General features: G+C 50.2%; 1 protein-coding gene and 1 long non-coding RNA gene across 4 annotated transcripts; one reads left to right on the top strand and one right to left on the bottom strand.

Moving 5' to 3' along the window:
• Positions 1–6,156: 6,156 nt before the first annotated feature.
• LOC121137846 lies at positions 6,157–7,973 on the bottom strand. The gene is made up of 2 exons (XR_005875119.1): positions 7,886–7,973; positions 6,157–7,204 (listed from the first exon to the last, which is right to left on the bottom strand). It is a non-coding gene; the product is annotated as an uncharacterized LOC121137846 (long non-coding RNA).
• Nfatc4 (nuclear factor of activated T cells 4) lies at positions 6,981–21,920 on the top strand. Of its 3 annotated transcripts, none has more exons than XM_040740656.1 (11): positions 6,981–7,181; positions 8,883–9,010; positions 10,046–11,141; positions 12,474–12,636; positions 13,196–13,395; positions 17,929–18,101; positions 18,493–18,633; positions 19,341–19,396; positions 19,999–20,125; positions 20,261–20,842; positions 21,540–21,920. In XM_040740656.1, exons 2-11 carry the CDS (start codon positions 8,911–8,913, stop codon positions 21,605–21,607), a joined length of 2,706 nt encoding a protein of 901 aa, XP_040596590.1. In that variant the 5' UTR covers positions 6,981–7,181; positions 8,883–8,910; the 3' UTR covers positions 21,608–21,920. The 3 variants fall into 3 exon arrangements, with proteins under 3 accessions (XP_040596590.1, XP_040596588.1, XP_040596589.1); XM_040740654.1 differs by lacking the exon at positions 6,981–7,181 and adding an exon at positions 7,201–8,173; XM_040740655.1 differs by lacking the exon at positions 6,981–7,181 and adding an exon at positions 7,201–8,508.
• The last annotated feature ends 1,488 nt before the right edge of the window (positions 21,921–23,408 follow it).

Raw genomic sequence — 23,408 nt, 5'->3', positions numbered from 1 at the left:
GAGGTCAGGCAGTGGTAATACACACTTTTAATCCCAGCAACCATGCTAGCTAGCCATAGAGCTAGCATACACTTTTAATCCCAGGACTCAGAAGACAGGCAGATGGATCTCTGTTAGTTCAAGGCTACACTGAGCTACATGAAACTGATTCAGTCCTAAAGAGAAACAGCTCACATAAGGGTGATCTCAGCACTTGGGATCATATGCCTTTAATCCCTCACTTAAGGTATGTAAGACAGGAGCAGATGTTCAGTCTGGGGCATTTTGGTCTCCAGCCACACACAGGGAAGATTGTTTCAGCCTGGGTAGATGGAAGAGCTATTGGCTTGGCTGTTTTGCTTCTCGGATCTTTTAGCTTGAACCTAAATATCTGCCTCTGGGTTGCTATTTTTCATGTTTCACAGCAGGGGAATCTGTCAGGGATAATATATCAGGTAGTGAAGAAGGAACAAAGAATTCTTTCCTTTTTCCTCTTTTAAGGAGGACTGTCTTACCTTGGGTCTGTGAAGAGAGGGAAGTGGAATTAGAAAGAAGCTGCATGGGAAGGGAAGGGAAGGGGAGGGGAGGGAAGGAGAGGGGAGGGGAGGGAAGAGAAAGGGAGGGGAGGGAGGGGAAGGAAGAGAAGGGGAGGGGAGGGGAGGGGAGGGGAGGGAAGGAGTTCCCTAAGCGGTGGATAAAGATGGTTGGTATTAAATGTCAGCTTCACAACGTCTAGAACCATCTGGGGATGGGCTGCTGTGGACGCCCACTGGCGATTACCTTGATTGTGGCCTTTGAGGTGGGGAGACCAATCTGCCATGTGGGGCACCATTCCTAAAGTCGGGGATCCTGGATTATTTTAAGAGTGGAGATGGGGGGGCGAGGGAGGGCGGGAGGGAGGGCGGGAGGGAGAGGTGAGTACTAGCAAGCTTGCATCCCTCTCTCCTGACAGACATAGGACCAGCTGCCTCAAGCTGCCACCACTATGCTTCCTTGTCATGATGGACTGTAACCTGAACTCATGAGCTAAATGGACTCTTTCTCCTTGAAGTTACTTTTTGTCAGGATATTGTTATCCTCAAAACTGGAAAAGAGCCAGGCCTGGTGGCGCACGCCTTTAATCCCAGCACTCGGGAGGTAGAGGCAGGCGGATCTCTGTGAGTTCAGGACCAGCCTGGTCTATAAAAAGCTAGTTCCAGGACAGCCTCCTAAGCCACAGAGAAACCCTATCTCAAACCTCCCCACCAAAAAAAAATTAAATTAAAAAAATTTCTTCCCCCTTTTTTCCTTTTAGTTTTTAGAGACAGGGTTTCTCTGTGTAATTGCCTCAGCTATTCTGGAACTCACTCTGTAGACCAGGCTGGCCTTGAACTCACAGAGATCCTCTTGCCTCTGCCTGGTAAGCACCACCACCACCACCTTGCTGGTAACACATCCCTTCAATCATAGCATCCAGGAGGCCAAAGCCGGTGGAGTTCTTTGAATTTGAACCTGGTCTACATAGTGAGTTTCAGTCCAACCTGGGCTGCACAGCAAGACCTTGTTAGGATAAAAACATAGTTTTATCACTGGGGTGACGTAGAGCAATGAATTTGTCTCTATTGTCTGTTGAAATATGTATGTGGGGCTAGCTAGAAACTCAGCTCATAAAGGTGCTCATTGTATAAAACTGGTGACCTCGGCGACATCTCTCAAACCCTCATGATGGTAGAAAGATAGAACTGTCTCTACAAAGTCGTCCCCTGACCTCCACAAGTGCACCACGGCAGGTGTGTCCGTGTCCGTGTGTGTGTCCGTGTGTGTGTGTGTGTGTGTGTGTGTGTGTGTGTGTGTGTGTGTGCAGGTATGCACTCGAGCAAGCATACGTGTGTGTACAAACAATTAACAACGACACAAAAGTTAAAGATACATTTGAGGCTGATGAGATGGCTTAGCAGGCAGAGGCCTTGTGCCAAGCCTCATGATCTGAACCCCACACCCAGAACCTACATGGTAGAGAGAGCTGGCTTCCACAAACTGCCCTCTAACCGCTACATGTGTGCTGTGGCATGCACACACAACACATAAATTAAAACGGAATTTTAAAAAGTAAAAGATATGGGAAGATAATTTTGACAGTTGCTGATAAATTTCAAAAAAGGCTAAGACTCAATATAGAAACTATAAATTTTGTTTATTCTCATGGTAGACTAATATGTGACCTCCGTTTTTCTTTTTAAAATTTATTACGTTGATTCATTTGTATGTGCGCACACACATGCGCCTTGGTATGTGTCTAGAGGTCAGAGGACTCCTTCATGGGTCTTGAGGACTTGGGCTGTCAGGTTGGCAGTGAGCACCTTACACGCTGCACTGTCACGTGTAGTTTTCCGTTTTCCAAACCAAAGAGCGGGATTGGGAAGACAGCTCAGTGGGTTAGCTTTACCAACTTGTCACACCTAAAATCCCTGGAAAGAGGGCCGGGTGGTGGTGGCACACGCCTTTAATCCCAGCAGAGGCAGGCGGATCTCTGTGAGTTCGAGGCCAGGCTGGACTGACAGCCTCCAAAACAATACAGAGAAACCCTGTCTCGTAAAACCAAAAAAAAAAAAAAAAAAAGAATCCCTGGAAAGAGAATGATGACAGATGGTCTGAACTGGGCGGGCATGCCTGCGGCAGACTGCCCCACTGCCTTACTTGGATGGGAAGGCCCAACCCACCGTATGGACAGTACCGTTCCTTAGGCTGGGGTCCTGAATCGTGTAGGACACGGAGCTGAGCACAAGCAAGCTAGCTATGGCACATGCATCGATCCCTCTCTGCTGTTAACTGTGGGCCGGACGCCACTGTCCCTTCGAGCTGCCGCCACTCTGCCTCTGCCATGATGGTGTGGAAATGTAAGTGGAAATGAACTCTTCTCCCTTAGATTGCTTTCTGTCTGGGCAACTCGTGTGGGTAAAGCACTTGCCACACAATTGTGAAGATTGGAATCTGCATGCCGCAGACCCCACAGAAATGCTTCTCCCCTGTGATCTCAGCACTCGGGAGGCAGACCCTGTGTTCACTGAGCAAGCTAACTTAACTAGACTAGCTGAATTGAGAGTTACAGGTTCTGAGAGACTGCCTCAAACGTAGAAAGTGGAGAACAACCAAGGAAGACAGTCAACATCAACTTGGCGCCTTCAACATGCAGACATATATGAAACTACATATATCATATACATGCAAAATTAATATAACTTAATTACATATATGATACTAATATTATTAGTGATTAATCCAATACTTTTCCTCTATCACGTGTCTATTTACTGATCTGTCCATATATATATATGTATCTGGATGTATATATATATATATGTATATGTATATATGGTCAATACAATTTTTTGCAATCTGCATTTCCTTTCCTGTGTGTGTATGTGTGTGTGTGTGATGGAGAAGGCAATGTCTGTGGCAAGGTTTGTGTGTAGGTCAGAAGATAACCTTGGCTGTCTCCTAGTCTTCCAGCAGGAGACAGCCCTTCTTTGTCTGCCATTTCTAACTATATCAGGGTAATGGCCCGTGAACGTTTAAGGACTCTCCTGTATGGACAATCCCACCCTGCCTTATGTGGGAGCTGAAGATTTGAACTCAGGTCCTCACACTTGCACATGGGAAGGGCTTTACCCACTGAGCCATCTCCTCGGCTTTGGTTTGTTTCTTTGGTTTGAAGGATCTCACTATTAGCTCTGGCTGGACTGGATCTCCCGATGTAGACCAGGGTGGCTTTGAACTCACAGAGACCTGGTAGTCTTGACCTTGGAGTGTTGAGATTTAAGGCTTGCATCACCATACTTGACCCCGAATGTCTTTTATGGCCATTGTTTATTATGTTTTTTTAAAATCACAGTTAATGTTGAAAAATATTTTCTTACAGAGAAAAGCTTTTTTATTATTATTGTTTTTTTTTGAGAAAGGTTTCTCTGTGTAGCCCTTGCTGTCATGGAACTCGCTCTGCAGACCAGGCTGGCCTTGAACTCAGAGATCTGCCTGCTTCTGCCTTCTGAGTGATGGGATTAAAGGTATACATCATTACTACCCAGTTTTGAGAATTTTTTTAATTTTTTATTTTTTGAGACAGGGGTTGAGCTTGGCTGTTCTGGAACTTACTCTGTAGACCAGGCTGGCCTTGAACTCACAGAGATCTGCCTGCCTCTGCCTCCCAAGTGCTGTGATCAAAGGTGTATGCCACCACAGTCTGGCAAAGAGATTTTAATAAGAATTTAAAGACTGTTTTCTTGAGACAGGACTCTCACTATGTGTAGGAATGTTTGCCTGCATGTATGTCTGTGTACCATATGCATGCCTGGTGCTCTCAGAGGCTGGAGGAAGGCATTAGATGACCTGGACCTGGAGTTACAGATTGTGAGTCACCTTATGGGTGCTGGGAATCAAACCTGGATCCTTTGGAAGAGCATCTGAACCATCTTAACCACTGAACCATCTCTCCAGCCTCAATTCAATCACCTTTTTTTTTTATAATAACACACTGAGTCCAATTTGTGCTGCTCATATATTCATGGGTATGAGGCCACATCTCTAAAGGAGACTGACACTCCTCCTTCCAGAAGCCACCAAGTTCCACAGCTCCTCTGTTAGGGGTGGGAGCCCATGATCCCCCCCCCTCCAAGTGTTTCCAGGCTTGATCCTGTGCAGGCCACCACAGCTGGTGTGAGTTCATGTATGGTGGCACCTTGTTCTGCCAGTAGACTTGAGGTAATAGCCACACCTTAGGATGTGGATTCAGTGTGTTCAGACTTGACCCCTTGTAACAAAGAGGAGGGGCTTGCTTGCTGTCTCCTGGGTTGTGGTAGAAGCATCCTGAAAGGCAGAGGCTGCATCTCCAGGAGCAGCATAAGGAGGACGTTATTTACCACCATTGTGTGAGTGCTCCCCAAATAGATGTGCTAATTCTTTATCTGGGTGTTCCTGGACTTCCGTTAACTCACCTTCATTCCTGACTGAAGTAGTCCTATAATCTCCAGAAAAGACTGTTTCACTTGGGTCCTCCCTGACCTCTGGCTCATACATTTTTTCTTTTCTTCCCCAGTGATCCTCGAGTCTCGTGTGTGGAGTGATCTGGTGTTGCATTTGTGGCTGAGCACTCCACAGACACTTCTCTACATTTTGGTCAACTGTGATTTCTGCATTGACTACCATCCACTAACACAAAGAAAGTTCTCTACCGGGGTCTGAGAGCTACAATTTAGAGAGCAGTTTGATACTATGTAGTAGATTTACTACTGTGAGCTCCCTAGTCCAGGAGTCTTGGCCACGTTTACAGTATCAAGCATGTGTTTCCTCCTGTGGAGCAGGCTTTAAATTCAACCAGAAAGAAGTTGCTTACCCTCACAATACCCACGCCACTATTGCTGCCCCATTATTGTAGTTCAGTGTTCTGAGCCGGGTAAGGCTGCTCAGCTGCCAACATGACATTTTCCAGTCCTATGAGCGACTGCCACTTTCAGATGCACATGTACTTACAGAAGATCTTCAGTATAACTCATTTTTTCTTAACAGAAATCTTGCTATGTAGCCAGAAGAGGCCTCCAATTTATAATATCCCTGCAGCAGTCTCCTAAGAACTGAGATTACAGGCCTGAAATGAGGTCCAGCTACCATTTATTAACTGAGAGGATAAAAGCAAGTCAAGAAAAAGTATGGTCGGGCTTCAGTGGTGCACGCCTTTAATCCCAGCATTTGGGAGACAGAGGCAGGCAGGTCTCTGTGACTTTGAGGTGAGCCTGATCTATAGAGTTCCAGAACAGGCTCCAAAGCTACAGAGAAACTCTGTCTGGAAAAATAAAAGAGCGAGAGAAAAGAGTACTGGCTATTCTGCCAGAGGTGCTGAGTTCAATTCCCAGAAACCACACGGTGGCTCACAAGCGTCTATAATGAGATCTGGTGCCCTCTTCTGGCCTGCAGGCATACATGCAGATAGAGCCCCCATCAAAACAAAACAAAACAAAACCAACTCAACAACAACAAATAAAATTTAAAGCCGGTGGTGGTAGCGCACGTCTTTAATCCCGGCACTTGGGAGGCAGAAGCAGGCGGATTTCAGTGAGTTCGAAGCCAGCTTGGTATACAAAGGGAGTTCCAGGACAGCCAGGACTGCTAGAGAAACCCTGTCTCGGAAAATAAAAAGAAAAAAAGAAGAGAAAAAGTATGTTTATCACGACCTCATGCATATGTTTGCATACAAGCATATATATTAAAAGGATACAAAACTGGACTATCAGAGTTGACCACATATTTTGTCTGATTTGGATCATTTACAAGAGAATCCATGAACGCATTTTATGTAATTAAAAAAGAAAGTTAAGGTCCACCTCCAAATCTGTCGAATAATATCAATTAGAATACAGAACAAAAACTGGGGATGGCACTTGGGAGTGGATTAGGAGTTCCAAGACAGTCTGTACCACAGGAGAAAGTGTATAGAACAAACGTACTGAACAGACTGCACAAGACAAAAACAAAGTCAACTTCATTCAGGTGCGCCCAATCCGGAGGGGGCAGAGAGGCTGCGGTAGACAAGGTGGCGGGGAAACTTGCCAAGCTGGGCTTTGTGGTCGCCTGGGGGCTGAAGTGTAGGGCAATCTAAACTTAACTACCAGCCCTTGGCCTCTAAAGCGAGGCAGGACAAGTCAGGGGTCATAGGTTCCACCCCTTGCCGAAGCCTAGGCAGACTGGAGAGTTTGGAGCAGGGTATGCCCTAATCCGAAAGTTTGCCTTTTTGAGCAATCTTTACATTAATACTTTACTTGCGCCAAACGGCTCTCTCTTCTGCCTCCTTTCTTTTGCAACACCACAGCGGGGAAATTGAGTCACTGGGAGGAGAGGGGAAAGGGATCCGAAGTCAACCCTCGCGGCCTTCCAGACGAGGGAAGGGGGAGGGTTCTCCAGGAAAACAAAGCGGGGTGGGTGGGGAGGCGGTTGGCTGGGCAGAAGCTGAGCCAGACACATGGAGAAACACTGCCCAGGATCAAAGGAAATATGACATTTGAAAAGAATGTGCGCGTCTGCTTGCGCCGCAGAGCGGGGAGCATGGGGGAGCAGGGCCCGCGCTGATTTCCGGGTCTGTCGTCGGCGCTGCCCCCCCTCCTCCTCGGTGCAGGACCGTAGACGTTCTCGAGGTGGCCCCGTGCTCCCTGCCCGCGGGTTTCTCCAGCTCCGAGGTGAAGCCGGACGGGAATGTAACCTGAGAAGAGCCGCAGGGAAGGGGGTGGGGGGACAAACCAGGCCGTCTCCCTGCTCGGCCTCGGAACATTCTTCCCGCCCGCCCGCCAAGCCTCTCCTCCCCGCCCCGCCCGCCTCGCGGCCCTGGGCTTGCAGCCGGGGCAGCGCCGCACGTCATTGGGGTCCCCCGGGGCTGGGGGGGTCCCCAGGCCGGGCTCGGGGGAGGACTGAGAGGAGGAGGGGCGCCGCTTCGGCCGCCAAGGAGCTGGGGCCCGTCGGGCCGGCCCCCCTTCCCTCTGCCCCGCAGAGCCTGTTTCTCATTAGAGTAATGGGCGCGGTCCCCGCCCGGCTCCCGAGTGTTTGTAAACGTCTGACCCGAGGGCCGCGCTTAACCCTTCGGGTGCTGGCCTAGGGCTGCTGCTGGGGGCGCGGCGCAGAGCCCGGGGGGATTCAGAGACTAGAGATGTGCGAGGCTTCCCAGGGAAGTTGTGAGCAAATGGTCAGCATGCGTGCAGAACGGTGACTGCTCCCTGTCCCGCAGCACCTGCAGTCCGAATCAAGAACCCCCGGTCCCACTTTCTTCCAGCTGGGACTCTCTGCACGACTTTCCTAGAAACTCCAGTCCAGGTCTTCCTCCCCTGCCCAGGTGACAGGTGTCCAGCCCTAGGGGCCTAAGTTTTCAGCTTCGGGGCCCCTTCCAAACCTGGTCAGGAATTTAGGAGAGCCGGGAGGGGCATGCCCTTGGATCTGAGAGGCCTTCTAGTCTGCAGCTCCTGGGCGGAGGGAGCCGACTTCCTCCGAGGAGGCTAATTAATGGCCTATCTAGGTGGCTGGGACAAGGGTACCGGCAAAGCCCGGCCTGGATCTACGCCCAGAAGGGGCTGTGGGCCTCCAAAGGCTTCCTGGGATTAGGGAGGTCTGAGGGGCTTCCCGAACAGCTGAAAGTTCTTCATCTCCAGGGAATGGGAGGAGTGGCCGGTGGAGGTGATGGGTAAGGCGTGCAAAAGCTCCCCGAAGGCCCAGGTAGAGTGGTCTCAGGGAGGGTGGAGGAGAGACCGGCCTCCTCTCCAGATCAGCTCAGAGCCTCTCAATCCCAGAACTCTCTTCTCAGACTTGTACTGAAAGCGCAGAAGCCGCGGCCTTCCTTGGGAGACGCTAGCACACTCCTCTTCAGATCGCAAGGAAGGATGTACCGTGGGCCCGCTACACGGGGGCCCAGAATATGGCCTCTTTAAGGAGACTCGGATCTCCCCCTGCCCCCAGCTGAGACTTAATAGGCTGAGGTTTGGGCTCCCAGTGAGAAGTGATTGTCACAACTACGAGCCAGTGGGTACCATTAGGGTCCTATAAGGTTTGAAGGGAACACTTTCCAATTCAGTTTTTTCTTCCCTTTTGGAGGGGGTGGGACTGGAGAGATGACTGAGGGAGGGAGAGTGGAGGAGGACTAGGGGCGCGTGGTTTTCCCATCTCATCCCCGGAGGAGGGGCCGGAGCATCCCGGGTAGCCAATCAGGGACAGGCTGGGGGGGCCGCTTTGAAGAAGTTTGGGGGAAAAAAGTTTGGAAAAGTTTCTATAATAACGAGGGGGCGTCCGGAGGGAGGCGGCAGCGACAGAAGAGGGGGCGTCTCAGAGAAAGGGAGGGAGGGAGCCACCCGCGCGTGAAGCTACAGCAGCGTCCAGAGCCTCCCCCTCCCACCCAGGCAGGACCTGGGGGTTCCGGCCGGACCCATGGGGGCTGCGAGCTGCGAGGATGAGGAGCTGGAATTTAAGCTGGTGTTCGGGGAGGAAAAGGAGGCTCCCCCGCTGGGCGCGGGGGGCCCTGGGGAAGGTTAGTGTGGGGCTTGGGAAGGGTCTTTGGGCCATGACTGGAGGGCTGGGGCCATCTGAGTCAGGACACCTTGGAGGCAGCGAGCCTGGGGTGGGGGTTGAGCTGGGTCAGAGGTTGAGGGGAACTGGGGGACTACCAAGGCTGAGGAAGTGAGGCTGGGGGCCATGACACCACTTTTTCCTTTTTAGGTCGTGACTGGGGTGGGAGTGGGGGTGTTGTTGGCTACGCGCCGCCTCCCGGCTAGGCCGACTGTCTTTGAGTTGCGGGGCGGAAGGGAACCACGGTCCCCAAGAACCCCAGGCGCCGGCTTTGCAAAGGGGAGGGTTGACTGTGGAGTTCGAGGCTTTCGGACCTAGGCCTCATTCTGCAGACGTGACGCCTGGGGCTGGGGGCTCTTTCGGGCAGTGCAGGGGCACCCCTCCCCCTGTCTAGCCGCAATGAGAGGCAGATGGCGGGGATTGAGCCGGGGGCGGCGGCCGCCGCTCGCACGGAATCCGCGCTGCCCGCTCCCCCCCTCTAGCTGGGCCCCGCACGCATCACCCTTCGGCTGCACCCCCGCCCCCTTTTTTGGGGGGGTCGAGGGAGGAGCTATCTCCCCTCGTCACCACAGACATGCCCCCATCCTTCCCACCCCCGGGCCACGGTTGCGATGGTTACTGGGGTTTCTGCCAGCACCGTTTGGGGGTTTGGGAACGGTTGCTAATTGGGTTCATGTGTGAGTCGCCCCCGGCCCAGCCCAGAGCCTGGGCAAACACACCTCCAGACCCGGCTCTAGCACTCCTCAACCCACGGTCGTCACCTTAAGTCCCACCTTCTCTGGTACCCTAGGCCCCAGGACCAGGGATTTAGAATACGAGGTTCTGGCATGCCTGCCTCTCGTTTTCGTCTTCTGGTGTTCAACTTTACTTTTGTCCTGAGACTAGCAGACCCTCTAGCTGAGCATGTCAGGCTTTGGGAGCTGACCTCCGAGGAACTTAAACATCTTACCAGCGTCTCCCTCTCTATCTCCCTCTCCCCCCCTGCCCTTTCTGACAGAGCTGGACTCAGAGGATGCCCCTTCATGCTGTCGTTTGGCTCTGGGGGAACCCCTTCCTTATGGTGCTGCCCCTATTGGTATTCCTCGACCCCCACCCCCTCGGCCAGGCATGCACTCACCACCACCCCGTCCCGCCCCTTCACCTGGCACCTGGGAGAGCCAGCCGGCTCGGTCGGTGAGGCTGGGGGGCCCAGGAGGGAGTGCGGGGGGTGCTGGGGGCGGTCGTGTTCTGGAATGTCCCAGCATCCGGATCACCTCCATCTCTCCCACGCCTGACCCACCGACCTCGCTAGAGGACACGCCTGAAACCTGGGGGGACGGCTCTCCTAGAGATTACCCCCCACCAGAAGGCTTCGGGGGCTACCGAGAGGCCGGAGGCCAGGGCGGAGGTGCCTTCTTCAGCCCGAGCCCTGGCAGCAGCAGCCTGTCTTCGTGGAGCTTCTTCTCTGATGCTTCTGACGAGGCTGCCCTGTATGCCGCGTGCGACGAGGTGGAGTCTGAACTTAATGAAGCAGCCTCCCGCTTTGGCTTGAGCTCTCCACTGCCTTCGCCCCGGGCTTCTCCTAGACCATGGACCCCGGAGGATCCCTGGAGCCTATACGGTCCAAGCTCAGGAGGCCGAGCGCCGGAGGATAGCTGGCTACTCCTCAGCGCTCCTGGGCCCATCCCAGCCTCCCCTCGGCCTGCTTCACCCTGTGGCAAGAGGCGCTATTCCAGTTCAGGAACCCCATCTTCGGCCTCCCCAGCTCTGTCCCGCCGGGGCAGCCTTGGGGAAGAGGGTCCAGAGCCACCTCCGCCACCCCCATTGCCTCTGGTCAGGGACCCTAGTTCTCCAGGCCCTTTTGACTATGCGGGAGCTCCAACAAATGAGAGCATCCCTCAGAAAACCCGGAGGACTTCTAACGAGCAGGCGGTGTCCCTGCCTCGGTCTGAGGAGTCTGCCTCATGCAATGGGAAACTGCCCTCTGGAACAGAGGAGGCTGTGGCTGCTCCAGGGGGTCTGCGGAAAGAGGTGGCTGGCATGGACTATCTCGCAGTACCTTCTCCTCTTGCTTGGTCCAAGGCCCGGATTGGGGGACACAGCCCCATCTTCAGGTGAGGGCCAGATCTGGCACCCTTGTGCTCCTCACCTCATCCTACGCAGGGAGCAAGGAGGTCAATGGATGGGTTTAAAGGCAGGTCCTAGTTCCCGGTGTTCTCCACTTCTCAGAGGAGCCTTCTGCAACAGGGCCCCAGGCACCCACTTAGTTGTAAGGATATATATATATATATATGTATATCTGTATATGTATATATATATATATATATATATATATATATATATATATATATATAGACTGACAATGGTCTGAGGTATAGATGGATGCTTCCTTGGACCTATTAGAAAAAGCCTCTTCAGTGTTCTAAGAGGAGGAGTTAGGTGAAATGGAGTTCCTTTATGGTTTCTCACCCCTCCTGATCAGCTCTGACTGTTTGGACAAAACAGACAGAAGAACCCTATGTTCCATTACAAGAAGCCCTCCTCTCACTCTTAATTTCTAGGTCCATGGCTTAGGAGCAACACTTCAAGTCTGAATAAAGTTACATGTATTTGCAAGTCTAAGAATTTATATTGAAACTTGCATTTCTATCCCTTCTGTTCTCTCAAAGGATCCTACCCATCCCAATAGTCCTAAACCTTGAGCTGTCAGACTGAAATGTTTCTAGAGGGAAGCTGGACCCTCTGGGATTTCCATAGGCTAACGTTTCTCAACCTCGGTTGACCACTGTTTTGAGTTGGGCAATTTGTAGTGCAGGGCTGTACTGGACACAAATGGTTGAGCGTCCTCCCAGACTTTTATTCCTTAGACACTAGTAGCCCCTTTTACAATAGTTATGGCAATTAAAAGACTGCCAGCTGTCTGTGCAGTGGCAGCATGAAGTTACCAGTTGAGATTTATTAGTAGAGTATCTGTACTCAATTCCAGAAAAGCAATCCTTAGGTCTTGCAACTTTTCCTACTTAGCCCCAACTAGTGGGAGACAGTTGGCCTGGTAGCAGAATAGCCAGCCCTAGGATCTACTGTAGGCTTCAGCCCTTAGTCGCTTTGTTTGTCTGGTGCTTTCTCTGCTCTAAAGTGGCACTCCTGTGCTGTACCTGCCCTCCTAGGTCAGAGGGTGAGTATGGCCTTTGGGTTCCCCCATTTCTTAGTAAAACCTGAAGCCCTTCATCCAGAACGTGGGAGAAGGATGTCTCGGGCTGTCGTCATCTTCCACATGCCCATCTTCAAAGGGCTCTGTTTCCGGCCGCTTCCTCTGTCTCTGAGTTCTTGGAATTTATGTTTGCTGTGGTTTCTCATTTCTCCCATACCCACACTGCCTCCTCCCTCGCAAACCCAGTGTGGTCCTGATGGGTCTGAGGTCCCAGACAGTCTCCTCTTCCACCCAGGACCTCTGCCCTACCTCCCCTCGACTGGCCTTTGCCCAGCCAGTATGAGCAGCTGGAGCTGCGGATCGAAGTGCAGCCTAGAGCCCACCACCGAGCCCACTACGAGACAGAGGGCAGCCGTGGAGCGGTCAAAGCTGCGCCCGGAGGTCACCCCGTGGTCAAGGTACAGGGCAGAAGGCAGGGCCGGCTTCCTTTCCCTTCCCCATCCCAGATTCCTGCAGATGGGCTTGAGCTGTACACAGGGTTGTGGCACTGCCCTTTCCCACACTCTGTCTCTGCTGTGACCCTGCAGGCAGCCTAGGGGAGGGGCTGGAACACAGCAAGGACCCGGATATACTTTCTACTCTTCTTTTCTTTCTCCTACACCCCACCCTGCCCAGCTTGTCCCATGGGACATCGGCCTCATGTCTACTTCGGAAAATGGTGACTTGCCAGATGTGGGGGAGGGTTTCAGCTGGGGCCAAAGGTCACTGGGAGTTAGGTTTTCTCTATATTGAGTTGGGCTAGTCTTTCTTGGAAGCTCTTCCTCCTTTGCCCAGCCCAGTTTGGGCCTTCCAAGAATAACACTGTGAACTTCAGGCCACATTTTCTCTACAACTGATGCCCGGTTTCCCACAGGGAATCCCTTTCGGGATGTTCTTTATCTTTCACCATTCCCAAGGATGGGTAAGGGCAAATGACACTGGGGTTTTCAAATAGGTGGCTCTGTCTCCCTCTGCCAGCTCCTAGGCTACAGTGAGAAGCCACTGACGCTACAGATGTTCATTGGCACCGCAGATGAAAGGAGCCTGCGTCCACACGCCTTCTACCAGGTGCACCGCATCACCGGCAAGATGGTGGCCACAGCCAGCTATGAAGCTGTAGTCAGTGGTACCAAAGTGTTGGAGATGACCTTGCTCCCAGAGAACAACATGGCTGCCAAGTAAGTCCCCAGCCGACTTTCCCTTAGCCTGCAGGGTTTAGGATCAGAGAGGCCCATTTTTTCTTTTTCCCAGAAGAGCTAGACATTATCACTCCAAGTCAGTTTCCTTCTAGGCAAGTGTTTTGTGTAGCAAGTCTTTCTCTGCCCCTCCACCAGCTCCTAGGTAATGACACAAACTTTTTTTGAAAGATTTATTTATTTATTATGTATACAGAATTCTGCCTGCATGTATGCCTGCACACCAGAAGAGGGCACCAGATCTCCTTATGGATGGTTGTGAGCCACCATGTGGTTGCTGGGAATTGAACTCAGGACCTCTGGGAGAGCAGCCAGTGCTCTTAACCACTGAGCAATCTCTCCATCCCAGAAACTTCTTCTTAATGATGAACGGTCAGCCTGTAGCTTAGGCTTGTTCCTAACTAGGTCTTATAACCTAAATTAACCATTTTACACTAATCTACGTTTTATCGTGTAAAGTTACTTCTGTTCCATCTGGCACCTCCTGTTTCCTCTCTGTGTCTCCTGGTGTCTACTGCACGCATGCTAGGTTCCTCTTCCTCTTCCCTTCTCTCTGCCTGGAAATCCCATCTACCTCTCCTGCCTAGCTATTGACCATTCAGCTTTTATTACACCATTCACAGCATCTTCACACAGTGTACAAATATTCCACAACACTTCCCTGTTTTTGTCTAAATAAAAAGGAAAGATTTTAATTCTGGCATAGTAAAACTATATACAGCAAGAACAATTATCAAGTAAGAAATATATTCACAATGTCTAGTCCATTTGTATTTGGCAAATTTGGAAAGAATACTGTATTATCTATCCTATCTTAGTGAGTCCAAAGCTTTATACCTAAACCACTTTCTATCATAGCTTGTATTACCATCCTAAAAAATATCTTTTTAGACCTTAAAACATCTTCTTAGATAAACAACTTAAGCTTTTATGTTTCTCAACCTTATAAACTTTACATCTCTTATGTAGGTTTCTTTTCTGAATTTGGCAACAGGAAAACTGTAACAGTTATACTACCTGGCCTTCAACCCCATCAAAGACTGGAGAAGGATATATTACCGGAGTAAACAGGAAGTGTAGAGCAAACAACTTCCAAAACTATAGAAATGGCAGAGACAGCTGGCTGCCTGGACAGTCATCCACGGTTCCTCTGCAATGTTGGGGCATCCTACTTCAGTCTACAGGCCTAGCATATCTGATAGACTTTTCTGTGAAGCAGGAATTTTGAAGGACTTTCAGACCTTGTCTTGGCAAAGTTTGGCTGTCACTTGCTTGCCCAATTTTGACAATATTCTGTTAACAGTTGAGGCAAGGGCATTTCTTGTCCAAATGGCTAGCTTTGTCACATTGAAAGCAAACTCCATATGGAGGTTCTTTGATGTCCATCATCTTTTTAAAAAGTAAATTGGTATTGCCAGGAGCAGACATATCTCACTGTCATCAAAAGCTTTATGTTAGAACATCTTAAATGCCATATTATGTAGCTCTCTGAAGTGTTTGAAGACCACCTATCTATCTAAAATATATCTGCTTAATCAAGGTTAAACATTACTACAAGTTTGATTATCATAGATGAATAACTACCAATATGTCTTTCTTTATTATCCTTACTAACTTTCAAGAACTAAAACTTTATATTTGTAAATGAGCTGCACAGGTACAGTACCTTAAACAAGAGTAGAAACTATCAGGGATTCAGGTAGGAGGCTTACAACGGGCAGATAGGGATGGCTATTTATTCATCAAAAAGTGTTCTTCCCAAAAGTTCTCTCTCAAAAGCCCTTTTTAAGATTTCCCCTTAAAAGTTCTCTCTAATAATTTCCCCTCTATAAGCTCCCATTTAAATTTTTCTTTCAAAAGCCCTCTTAAAAATTCTCTCGTGATTTCTTCTACAAAGTCTCCAAAAGTTCCTTCTTCTTTTTTTTTTTTTTTTGGTTTTTATGAGACAGGGTTTCTCTGTGTTGTTTTGGAGGCTATCAGCCCAGCCCAGCCTCGAACTCACAGAGATCCGCCTGCCTCTGCCTCCCGAGTGCTGGGATTAAAGGCATGCGCCACCACCGCCCGGCAAAAGTTCCTTCTTCTAAAGTTCTCTTGATCCCACAAGGCTTCTAGTTTTTATATCCACAGGTACATTAAACAACTCTCTGACAATAGGGCAGGCATATCTCTCAGAGCCAGGAAGGCTGATAGGATCTTGAGAAAAGTAGGTGCCTCATGTCTCCCCGCTGGACATGACTTACAAAATGTCCTGGCAAACCTAAGTCTCAGGAGGGACACGACTTGTAACATGTGCTGCTAACTAATTAAAGAGGATTTCTCAACGTTACATCAAAGGGAAAAAACTAAGGCTGTGGAATGTGGAGATCCGGAGGCTGCAGCTCTTACTATGGATGCCCCAGTGAGAAGGAATTTCTTTTTCTGGGGTCTATTTGAAACCACAAAAAACCCAGTATATATTCTATATACAGCCAAATTTGTAATAACAATTATTATGGAGTTGATATCTAGAATATTAATTGCTATTTCTGTAATAAATAATAAAGGCTCCCAGCAAGAAACATATATACAGTATAAGTATCAATATAAAAAAATCCATACCAATGAAAAGTAATTGAGACCAGTGGCCATTCAAAAGTAGACTCAATAATCCACCCTTTTATGCCATCATTTCTATAATATATCACCCCTTTTCAGAAAGAGATACCAGAATCTAATTTCTGTTGTTCAGCTTTTTTCCTGACCATGACCAACAACAACTTATAACCAACCCTCCTAAATGATGATAAATATCCATAATTCCTTGTATGACCAAAAACTATCAACATTCTCTTGGGAATGTCAGCATCATGTTATTTAGGCTGCTTCTTGTTGTCTGGGGCAACAGCATCTTTGGGGCACCCTGAGAAAATTGTGATAATGGTCAAGTTCTAGGAGAGCTAGATGTACTATTTTTTGTTCAATCTCTGTATGATGGGAAAGTGTAGAGCTTATCTGAAGTCTTGCTGGATAGTCTGTGAGGCTGGACCACCTCAGCTAGCAGCTTTGAAGTTGTTCTGGATGCAGAATTTTGAAGAAGCTGCAACAGAGGCATTCTGAGAGGCTGAATCACTTGGACTACTTGTCTTTATTGTTATCTGATCCTGTTTCTCTGAAAACACACCAACTTTTAAAGATAACATATATATCTGTATTAACACAAGTATGAAATTGTGGTACGCACAAGTCAGCTAAAGATGATTTTTTTTGTTCCATGTTTGAGCAGGTAAAGGGTATCTGTCAACTTTATAAGTCCATATAACCAAACCCCTATCCATGTCATATGGAAGGATGGCATGTAATAATAATTCATGAGGTCTCTGTAGCTTGTTCCATGTTTGAGCAGGTAAAGGGTATCTGTCAACTTTATAAGTCCATATAACCAAACCCCTATCCATGTCATATGGAAGGATGGCATGTAATAATAATTCATGAGGTCTCTGTAGCTAACAAGATTTATCATATCTTATCTGGTCTCAGAGATGCTTCCATAGTAGATGTTACTTGTCTTGTAGTCTTTCTTGGTTTTTTGTTTATGTCTGTAGCTAAGATTCTTAGGTCTCCCCCAATCATATCTGATCTTTATTAATTTTGAAGAGTACCATAACTTTTTGCTTCCTGTGGAAACAAAGGCATAACCTCTTCCTCAACACAACATATTTTCTGACTTCCATTTTGAAGTTAAGACATTCTTAAAATATATAGTTGTTTTAACTTATCCGTTTCTAATGTCTCTCAGCAGAGTTGTTTTTTGTTCTTTAGCATTAAAAATTCAAAGACAACGAAGCATAGTACACACTCTGTGACTTTTTTCTTTTCTCTTACTTCACTCTGTTTTAAAAGACTTTATTATTTTTGCTGGGCAGTGGTGGCGCACGCCTTTAATCCCAGCACTTGGGAGGCAGAGGCAGGCGGATCTCTGTGGGTTCGAGGCCAGCCTGGTCTACAGAGCGAGTTCCAGAACAGGCTCCAGAGCCATGCAGAGAAGCTGTGTCTTGAAATCACCCCCCCCAAAAAAAAGAAAAAAAAGACTTTATTATTTTTAAACTATTTATTTTTTTGACTGCCTATATTCATTTTCTTTTTTTCTTCAGCATCTAAACATATCTTTATGCATACTGTAACCGGTTCAGAGGATTCTTTTTGGCCTGGACCTGAATTACTAAGCGCCTGCAGCCACACACTTGCAGCATTCTCTGCTGCACAAGCCAAACCTTAAACTGCTAAGCAGTGGCTGGGCTTCTGCTGTGAGATTCCTCTTAGCACATGGCCTGGGTACTGGCTCTGCCCCCTTAGGATCAATGGGAGTGGAGCTGCTTGTTCAGAGTCTTTCTTTCTTCCTTCCTTCCTTCCTTCCTTTCTTCCTTTCTTTCTTTCTGTCTTATGACCTTGGATTGAGGGTGGGGGTTTCCCCTCTGGACAATTCATCCCTGTCCCAGCTTTGGCTCAGAAGGCTTTTCGTCTCTCCTTTACCTTCAGCATTGACTGTGCTGGAATCCTGAAGCTTCGGAATTCAGACATTGAGCTCCGCAAGGGTGAGACGGACATCGGGCGCAAAAACACACGTGTGCGGCTGGTGTTCCGTGTACACGTGCCTCAGGGCGGCGGGAAGGTCGTCTCTGTGCAGGCAGCATCCGTGCCCATCGAGTGCTGTGAGCAAATAGACCCTGGCCAGTTCTCTGTGTCTTGCCCCTATTTTGTCTGTCTGTCACCCATTTCCTCTACATAGCGTCCTGTGCCCTGTGTGTCATGGGTAGCCACAGAGGACTCAGCTCTTGTCCTACCATAAGAGGGAGAGGTGAAGGTGGTGTCTTAGTTTGTCCCTGCTACAGACTGTCTCCGGGATGGTCCAGATGAACCTGCACCCATCTGCTTTGTCTCTGCCTCAGGAGTGGTCCTTACACAGTCTGTGCAGCTTCAAGGCTGCTGTTGGTTATCTTGCATTTGCCCCTGGAAAGAGGGATTCCCTGATGCTAAGTGCTGGACAGGACTGCCCCTTCCGCACCCGGCCCAGCCAGGCTTCTTTCTTACACTACTTTACAGCCCAGCGCTCAGCCCAGGAGCTGCCCCAGGTGGAGGCCTACAGCCCCAGTGCCTGCTCCGTGAGAGGAGGGGAGGAGCTAGTGCTGACTGGTTCCAACTTCCTGCCAGACTCTAAAGTGGTGTTCATTGAGAGGGGCCCCGGTGAGTACCCCTGAGGAGAGGAGGGTAGTAGAGCTTGCAACAGCAGGTGACACTTGGACACTGTCACAAAGCCATCAAGCTAAGCCTCAGTGTCATTGTGTACAGCCAGTTCCTCATGGATGTGACCTCAGTCTAAACAGCAAGGATAGTGAGCTCACACGAGAAACACACATCCTGCTTGTTAAAGAGGTCATGGCTTTGAGACGGTTTACCCCCGTGAAGAGGGGACTCACAACCGTCGTAGATGCTTCTGGACCTGTCTCCAGTTGTGAGATAAAAGCACAGCAGTGGTTATGAGAGCTTATGGGGTGCTCCGACATGGAGCTGTAGGGGTGGCTCCAACCACCAACCTGTGGGCTTCTCCTTCCTTCAACCCTTCTCTCTGATGGCCCAGCCCCGAGACCCACATTTGGCACACTGGGGTCCACACCATTAGCTTTGGTCTTAGTGCCTCCCTGCAAGGTGGGACCCATTCCTACCCCGCTGTCTGTCTTGCTGGTATCATGGGAGGGGATGCCTGAGTTAGTAGGAGGAGTGGGGGATGACACTAACTCTTTCTAGGTCCTTGACAGGCAGTTCTGATATAGTCTGTGCCAGACCTGCTAAGGATCTTTTTTAATCTGAGTTGACTCTAGCGAGGGGGGGGAGGGGGGGACTGGGGCAGTGGTGGCCTGGAGCTAGGCTGGAGCTCTTTTTCTCCTGTATAGATGGGAAGCTCCTGTGGGAGGAGGAGGCTGCGGTGAACCGGCTACAGAGCAGCGAGGTACAGGGGTCCCTGGGGTGCCCAACCTGGCTGTGGGGTGAAGGGTGGGAGGAACAAGAAAGTTCTGAAGACGCCCCTTGGAGGCAGGAGGATCTCTGTGAGTTCCAGGCCGTCCTAGCCTACAGAGAGGTCCAGGACAGCCAGAGCGACATAGACAGACCCTGTCTCTCAAGCAAACAAACAAAAAAAAGGTTTTTGCCTGGGCAGTGGTGCCAGGCGCCTTTTATCCCAGCACTCCAGAGGCAGAGACAGCCAGATCTCTGAGTTCCAGGTCAGCCCGGTCTACAAAATGAGTTCTAGGACAACCAAGGTGACACAGAGAAATCCTGTCTTGGAAAACAGAAAGAAAGAAAAAAAAATAAAAGGAAAAAAAGAGGACCCCCCCACTTATGGGTTTGGACTCCAGAGTAACTTTTTCTGTCTTGGAGGGTCTAGTTTCTGTGGTAGAGGGCTTCTCCTTCAGGGAAGCGACTTCACTCTTCCGCTGTAGAACTAGCTGATGAGGGTTGGTTGGGCCCATGGAAGGGTTGGGCTGATGGAAGATAGTCAAGGACTTGTGTCTCACAAGGTGACACCTGTGTCTCACCGTCTGTTCTCACCAGGTGACACTGACTCTGACCATCCCCGAGTACAGCAACAAGCGGGTATCACGGCCAGTCCAGGTCTATTTTTACGTCTCCAACGGGCGGAGGAAGCGCAGTCCTACCCAAAGTTTCAAGTTCCTACCTGGTGCGCTCTAAGACTGCCCCTGTGGTGGGGGCAGAGGGGGACACCAATGCGAGGGGATAAGGGGTGGAGGTTGGAAGGTGTGTGCTGGTGGATCTGCCGGGACCTCACCAGCCTCCTGCCTCCTCATCTTCCCAGTGATCTTCAAGGAGGAGCCCCTACCAGACTCATCTCTCCGGGGCTTCCCCTCCACATCGGGCCCCCACTTTGGCACTGACATGGACTTCTCACCACCCAGACCCCCTTACCCCTCCTATCCCCATGAAGACCCTGCTTACGAAACTCCTTATCTGTCAGAGAGCTTTGGTTATAGCACACCCACCCTGTACCCCCAGACGGGGCCCCCTCCATCCTATAGACCAGGCCTGCGGATGTTCCCTGAGACTGGAGGTACCACAGGTTGTGCCCGTCCACCTCCGGTCCCCTTCCTGCCCCGCCCCTTTCCTGGTGATCCATACGGGGGACAGGGCTCCTCTTTTGCCCTGGGGCTTCCATTCTCCCCTCCGGCCCCCTTTAGGCCGCCATTACCTTCCTCCCCACCACTCGAAGACCCCTTCAATCCCCAGAATGCTGTCCACCCCCTACCTGCTGAGGGCTACGATGAGGTGGGGCCAGGCTATGCCCCCGGGGAGGGGGCTTCGGAGCAGGAGAAATCCAGGGGTGGCTACAGCAGCGGCTTCAGAGACAATGCGCCTATCCAGGGTGTCACCCTGGAGGAAGGTGGGTGCGGGACTGGGGGCTGCGGGTGTGAGTGAGTGTAAGAGATGGATTTGTGTGGAGGCGAGGGCTGGAGCTGGGCTGCGCAGAGCTGGGTAGCCTTAGTGTCCCAGGGCAGTCAGAAGTCTCAGGAGCAAGCGTGCGTGTGGCCACCTGAATTCAGCACCTTAATTCTGAAGGGCACATGGAGTATCTTCTAGCTTTTTTTTTCTGTCTCTGACCTCTACCCTAATTATAAAATTTCAGCCCTACAAGTATTTCGAGGCCATCCCATCTAGTGCTCTGATTGGTAGACTCAAGCGTTGCGTTTCAGAGAGGGACAGTGTCTTGTGAAAAGCTTAGTTGAGTATTTTCCCCTTGCCTTGTCTTTCCCTGATGACTGCAGTCCGCTTTGGTGAAGGAAACCTTTCTGTTTTATCTCTTCTTTGTCCGACTGGCGACATCTACGTATGGTCTGCCGTCACTGGCATAGGCCAAGCTGGCGGGAGAATGCTATGATGCCAGGCTGGGAACCCACATGGATGGAGCGGGACAAAATTTAGTTAGGAGCAGATGTTAGGAGACACTGGGGAAACCGAGGCCTGACAAAAGAGGTCCAGATGTGCCCTAGCTGGAGGCCTGCCTGGCATTGAAGGGGGGTGGTTTCTGAGGAGGAAAAGACCTGCCTTAGCCCTATCTTCCAACTGCCCCTCCTTTGCAGTGAGTGAGATCATTGGCCGAGACCTGAGCGGCTTCCCTGCACGTCCTGGAGAGGAGCCTCCTGCCTGAACCACGTGTAGTGCCCCGAAGCCCTGCCTCCGCGCCCTCTTCACTGGGGTGCTGGCTCCAGAAGCTTGGGGCCAACCCTAGTTTCTCTTTGCCCAGTTCTGTCTTCCTGTCTCCTCTCCCTCTCCCAGCGAAGGTGTGGCCCCCAGGCCTGGTGCTGCCTTGAAAGGAAGTGAGAATGTGGGGGGGGGCACGCGGGTGGAGACTGAGCCTGGATCCCAGAACTGACTGGGATGAAGATGGTGTCCCGGCTGTGCAGGCTGTGATCTGGGCAGGCTCGACAGGCTGATGGGTAATAAACTGCTCACTGACCGGCGCTGAAGCCTCCACAGCTCTTTGGAGAAGCGGGTGATGCAAGCTTACTCCAGCTCTGGCCCAAGGAGCCTGAGACTTGCAGCAATGAATCCTAAGGGTCTCCCTGAAGGAGGGGTGAGGACACAGAGGCTCCTGGTGAAGGGGTGAGGACACAGAGGCTCCTGATGGAGGGGTGAGGACACAGGCCAGCTGAGGCTGGGAGTTAAGATCTGCACAGGCTTCTTTGTTTTGTCTTCCTGGAAGGTCAGGCTCCTTAGCTTTGGGATGAGGCCCAGGAATCTTTGTGCTCCCAGGTTCTTGTGTCTTGCTGCTGGTTTATAGTCAAGGTGGGAAAAGACCAGCCAGTTTCTCACTCTTTTAGAGAAAGAGGAATCTGAGGTCCAAAGAGAGAAACAGGCTTGCCTGAAATCACATAGCCGCACAACAGCGTGCTGAACACTGCCCTTCCTAGACTCCTGTCCCCACTGCTCACTTGGACAACATGCTAACCTAGAAGATGCAGGCCCCCGAGGCTCATTCATTGAGGTGGGGGGTGAGGAAGAGTAGGTATGGGCCTCCCCATGTGATCTCCCAGCCTTGAAGATTGTGAAGACAGTCTGGAAATATTTGGACTTCAATAGTAGACTTCAGGAAGCCTAGCAGCCTTCCCAACAGCCCCGAATTCCTGGGTCTCAAGGCATGCATGAGCTCCAGGCTTGACTTGCAGATATGCCCATGCTGGTCTGCATAGGGTTCACTCACTGTCATTAGCAGATCAAGGCAGGAAGTCTGGTCTGTTCCCTGTCCCGATGCTCTCTGAGACCAGGACGCAATGAGCCGGGGAGAGGCAGACTATATGCATGCTTACCTGGAGCCTGGTACACAGGATAGGTGCATAGTCAGCTTGATGGGTTCCATTCACCTTGAGAGGGTACACTCAAGACGTTCCGGGAGCCAGTCCTTGGAAGTCTTGCCTGGCTTCAAGGCTGTTTGGGTCTCTGCATGCCCACCGACTTCAAATAGCCCCGGAAGTCCCAGAAAAGCCACAGAAACTGGCTCAGGACTGGAAGATTGAAGAACCCAAGTGACCTCTTCCCTCTGCCCATTGCTGCTTCATAATGAGTTTACTTAACCACATTCAGTTTGTTACCTAGAACACAAGCTGCTGCAAACTATATTGACATCAGTTGATCAGCTCACCAGACCGTAGCAGGGTTTCCAAGAATCCCCTCCAACTCCAATCCAGAGTCATTGCCCTATAATTTTTATGTTGGAAGGGACCATGGGGCACAGGAGTTATTTCTAGCATTGCTCAGTCCCCCCACCTATGGGATGGGATAGTCTCCTAGTGAATGAAGGACTGTCGTGGTAGGAATTTGATGTCTTGTATGGGTTACTCTTCTGTTCTTTGGAGGAAATACTATGGCCAAGAGCAACTTAGAAGACATGATTTATTTTGGTTTATGGTTCCAGAGGGCTGGATGTCCATAATGGGGAGGGGGAGGGTGAG

This window comes from Mesocricetus auratus, unplaced genomic scaffold (assembly GCF_017639785.1).
Source record: "Mesocricetus auratus isolate SY011 unplaced genomic scaffold, BCM_Maur_2.0 Super-Scaffold_100707, whole genome shotgun sequence".
NCBI lineage: Eukaryota > Metazoa > Chordata > Mammalia > Rodentia > Cricetidae > Mesocricetus > Mesocricetus auratus.
Note: the sequence above shows the minus strand (reverse complement) of the source record. Positions and strands in the feature narration are given on the sequence as shown.